We start from the raw sequence: 5187 nt of genomic DNA, 5'->3' as shown, positions 1-5187 counted from the left end.
TGCATGATGGGAGTAGGCTGGTTCTCTTACCGGTCCATACTGATTCATTTCCTTGTTCTGTGTTTCCTGAAGGGCTGCAACCGTTGCTGTGGCAGTAGCTGTGGCTGTAGCTGCCGCTGCTGCAACTGCAGCGGCGGCGGCAGCAGCGGCTGGTTGAGTGAAATCAGCAGGCGGCCTTGTGTGGGGTGGGATCCCCATTCCTGCAGGATTATTAGGGCCTCCTGGGTAGCTAAAGGAGGGAAATGCAATTAAAAGGCATCAGTATTCGAGCTTGCATTTGGGACTATAACAGAAACAATACCGGGGGGGGGGGGGGAGATGTGCAGAATGAAAGTGAGATGCTACAGATATATACCAATATTTGATAATCCCTGTACAGAGTTTAGGGAATTCTGCAACTGCAGCATAACTCTGGATGCTTTCAAATAGAACGTTGCCCCCCACAGAATTGAGTTACTTTATACTTCTCTGCTGATTTCTTCTGCTACTTTAATTCTCACACCTCATTCCAGGTGGCAATCTTTTGCAAATTCCACTCTTCTCCTCTCCCAAGAGTATCCACTGCAAATGTACTATTTACATTCATGCTTAATTCCCAAACCCACCCCAGTCCCAGCTTTCTGATTATTTTCGTTCCCTTTCATGAATTCTGTAACCCCCGTCCGCTGAGAACTTTTGCAGGGAATTGCTTTTATCCATCTGCATATTTTCTCAGACATGTGGTGGCTCCAGAAAAATTCACCAGGCACTCCACCGCCACATCTTCAGGCAACCTGGAGGAAGGGCGGGCTTCCCCTCCTCAGTGGGGGCAATGACAGCACGTTGGGGTACTTGGTAGGTCTAGGTGTGCCAACATGGATTGATAACAATATCAGTCTGCATAAACATAAATCAACGAGGTGTGCCTGAATTGTTTCTGAACGATGCAGATAAATATAACCATCTCAGACCAATGTTTTGTCAGATGAATTTTCTGTGGTGACAATTCGAACACAAGCACAGTATTGTTGGGCCTCGGATTCAGTCACATTCAAAGATCATTCTCTCATGCAAAGCAGCAGTACTTGTATCCATCAATATCCTTCTCCTCCTAGCTTAGCAAAATGTTAATCATGGCTAAACTGTGGTTTGTGTCACAATTTCAGAGTTAATTAAAACTTTATTTTAGGTGTTTATTAGAGTTAATTGATTGACCTAAGTCATTTGCAAATCATTTCCTGCTACTGTGATTAATTTCCCTCTGAGTCTAGACAGCCTTTTCTTTTTAAAGCAACTATGTAGCTTTACTAGGCATAGTTAACTGTAACCCCTTCAGACTTTTTGCGTAAGCAGAAAAAAAAAATTGACGGTATGATTATCCATTAACAGTACATTATACTGTTAAGGCTCCAGCTCCTATATTTATGTCACCCTCTTCTATCACTGTTTTTTCCAAGAATGCCCTAAAGCTGAGACTGTGATTTTTGTTCCCTTATTGCAAAGGTGATGAACAATAAGAAAAGTGAAATTTCAGTAAGCTAACCATCTTATAATTATATATAATATAGGTTCAAAGACCCCATAACTACATAACTTTCAGTAAGACAACCATTTTATAGCCATATTATAGAAGGACTATAATCTCTCTAGCATGTCAGATTTATGATAGTATGGGTCTCTTGGGGTCTGATCAGATTAAGAGACTGGAAGTGGCCCTCAGGTTTGCCTGTTCTTTTCCTCACCTTGGGATGATAAGTGAGCAACCAAACCAGAAATCACCAGACTTTATTTCCATATGCAGTCTCCATGTCCTTGTGAAACAGAATTTGATTGTTATTTCATAAGGCCAGGAAGAACCAATATTCAGATTAATGTGGTTGGTCCTCCCCACAGTGAGGAGTAGGCAAGAGAAACATGTGACTCCCAATCTCAACATAGGCATGAAGTATCAGGCTAACTGCCAAGAGGTTCCTCTGTATACATCTATATGAATATGGCATTCACTACTAAATGTGGGCTTTAAACAGGGCTGGGGAACCTGTGGCCCTCCATATTCCTGGACTACAACTCCCATCATCCCTGACAACTGTCCATGTCAGCTGGGGCTGATGGGGATCAGAGTCTCATAGTGTCTGGAGGGCCCTGGGTTCCCTATCCCTGACTTTAAGAATGGATCAGGCAAGTTCACAGAGAAACAATCCATTGGTGCCTATTAACTGTGAGAATTAAATGGATCCTCCATCTACAAAGGCACTGTATCACCCAATTCTGGATGTTAGGGGAAGCAACAAGAAAAGCTCATTACCACCATGTCCTGTTTGTGCCCTTCCCAAAGGCATCCGACTGACAATTGCTGTGAAAAGAGTGCTGGGTTGGATCTAGCAGGTGAGTTTTTATTTGCATGTCTTATCGAGCGGAGGGAGCGTGATATGCCTCTTAGACATGTGTATGTGGTCCATGTGTTGTATGGCAAAGGACCTTGTCATTTAAGCTGCTCCTGCTTAAAATACATCCATTCATTGCCTACGTACATGCCTGAGAAGTGCCAGGTTCTATTCTACACAAACCAGCCTTACCTTCCCCCAAAGCCTCCACTCCCTGGGTAGTTGGGCCGCCCATACATGCCCGGTTGTATGTACGGCTGATTGGAGCCTGCCTTGGCCGAGAACTGCTGTTGCTGCCCAGCAAACTGAGGTGAATTCATGCCAGGATTGCTGGTAGTCATCCCAGAAGCCATGGGATTTCCTCCTGGGTTCATAGGATTGTTAGCATTTGCCATAGGATTTCCCAGCACCTGTTTGAAAGAAGAAGAAAAAATGGAAGTGGCATCTGAACAGTTTTGACAGCTCTGATAGCAGCACTCATTCCGTTACAGGAGGTGTAATGCTGTGTCAGGCTGTATGCTTTTGTGCAGACAGTTGCAACTTCAATCTCTGGCAGATCCAGAAAAAGGATCTTTGGAGGGACCAGGGGTGGGGGTGGGGAGCCTGATATCTTGAAACACCGCTGTGGCTAGATGGACCAATGGCCTGACTCTGTCTAAGGCACCTTCCCTTATTGCTCACCCTTATTATCTCAGCTCCCTACCTATCCAGTGATCTTAGAGCATGGGCTATCTGGAGCCACGTAAGAGTCCCCAGAAGAGGGATGGCTAAATTCAGTCTTGGTGATTGCTTATTTTCTCTTCTAGAATCTCCATGAGATCCACTAATGTGTTTTACATTTGCAAAGCAAGAATGCAAATTCAGGATCTCTCAAAGGTTAAATATATAATGAATTGGCATTAAGTGATCGCTGTTGCTTCAGAACGTAAGGAATGTGTTGCAGAATAAGATCAATCTGGCGAACCAGAGCAGCACACGGAAACGCTGTTTACCTTCCCGCCGGAGCAGTACCTATTTATCTACTTGCACTCTGACGTGCTTTCAGTGCAGCTTTAGTTTATTTTTAAATCCCATCAACCAGCAATTACTAGGTTATCCACTTGAAATCCCCTGGTGGACAGTAGTCTACCCTCTGCCCACACCTGCACTGAAAGATCCTAAGGCTACAGGACTAGCTGCCTTTGAGAGCATGGGTATGCCTCGTTTTGCTGCCTGAGGTGAAACGGGAAGGGGCCACCCTGCTCTGCCGCTGCCGCCCCTACTGAGGTCACACAAAGCGGCGACGATGGTCATGATCTCACAGAGTACATGAGATCTCACAAGATTTTGGTGGGATACTGCTGGAAGCTGCCTCAGCTTCCCTTACGGGCAGGCAGGCCTTGTTTGAAAGCCAAATTTAGGCCCAGTAGAGATGGATGGATCTGTCAATTTCAGTTTCACACAGTGCCAGTCACTTTGCAGTTTTCCTTTTTCTAATGTATGCAACTTTACAAGCAATTTCCCCATATAATGCATTTTCATTATGTTAAAGATGCACATCTCTGTGTGCCCGTCCTACAACGAATTGGAGCAGTGTGTCACAAGATTTGGAGAAGCACAAATTTCATAGGATAGCTATGTTTTGTTTGGGACACGTGAACTTGGTAGGTTTAGTGCAAGCCAAACAACCCCCCCCCCCCGCCTCCTAGGGTCCCAGGAATTATTTTTTCCAGCCTCCAGCAGTTCTGCCGTATCTGATCCAAAGAATGGCTACCGAGGAGAGAAGCCACAAAATGAAGCTTACCTGGCTCTGGGAGGTGTTAGTCACACCCCATACTGTAGTGACCACTGAAAGGGAGCCTGGTGGTTGGTTGGTGTTTTGCTGCCAAGGTACAGAATCATACGGGAACGTCCCATCACTGCAAAAAAAGAAAATGGGGAGGGGGGAGAAGAGATACACCTAGTATATAAAGTCATACTTTATAATTTAAAGGAGTGCTTGGGCTGGGTGGGAAGAGCAATCTTTTAATTTTCATTCCCCAGCCAATACACTAGCTTGGTGAACTGCCTGACAGTGATAACATTTACAAAGTTAATAGCTTCTGTTTGGTTGCAAGGAGAGCAATTGCTTTTGCATCAGCGAAGGGAAGAAATACGTTTGACAGTGAAGCACAAATGCATATGACAATGATTATGGAGGTGAATGGCAATGAAATTAGTTGAAGCATGAAGAGTTTCACTTTTGAAACTATGCTACCTGCAGAAGTGGCAAATGGCAATAAATTTGCGAAAGTGGATTTTTAGCAACTGAAGCAACACATGAAGCAAAGTGGATGCTTGGATACATTTGCTTTGCCAATGTCATTTATTTTTAAGCTCTTGAGCCACGGTGGCTTTAGCTCCCTTGTCCCAGCTCAATCAGGTCTAGACTCCAGCTCTTTCTTCCTGCACTGGCTCACAGCAATCCTTTAAAGGAACGGCAATTGCTACATGAGCTAAAATTAGAATTCAGAGGGCATCCTCTCACACGTTGCATAAGCTGCACACCCAAAAACCCCTATTAAGTGTTCTATGAGAGCTACTGTGGTACACAGACTAAGAATCAGCTGTGAAACAGGAAATCTGCAATGAATTTAAAAAGCAAGGGTCTTCTCTCTTTTGGTCCATCATCCCAAATCATCAATCTGGGGATAACAACACTGACCTGCCTTACAGGGGTTGTTGTACATATGCTGAGATAAAATATATTCAAAGCACTTTGGACATTCAAAAAGCGCTGCATAAAAGCTTTTATTACTATAAAACCCCGATGTAATAAAATTACGTATTTTGTGACACATGGTAG

The 5187-nt window shown here is 44.2% G+C and overlaps 1 protein-coding gene across 13 annotated transcripts in view; it reads right to left on the bottom strand.

Annotated features, from left to right (window-relative positions):
- The window catches only part of ZMIZ1 (zinc finger MIZ-type containing 1), a 383046-nt gene that overhangs the window by 29913 nt on the left and 347946 nt on the right, over nt 1-5187 (bottom strand). For all 13 annotated transcript variants that reach the window (XM_079977006.1, XM_079977001.1, XM_079977009.1 and 10 more), the window contains 3 exons: nt 4147-4261; nt 2556-2773; nt 31-229 (listed from right to left, as the gene is read on the bottom strand). In XM_079977006.1, coding sequence (XP_079833132.1) covers nt 31-229; nt 2556-2773; nt 4147-4261 — 532 coding nt within the window. The remainder of the gene's footprint in view (nt 1-30; nt 230-2555; nt 2774-4146; nt 4262-5187) is intronic.

Source organism: Podarcis cretensis (assembly GCF_951804945.1).
Source record: "Podarcis cretensis genome assembly, chromosome: 5".
Classification (NCBI taxonomy): Eukaryota; Metazoa; Chordata; class Lepidosauria; order Squamata; family Lacertidae; genus Podarcis; species Podarcis cretensis.
This window is presented reverse-complemented; position numbering and strand designations above follow the sequence as displayed.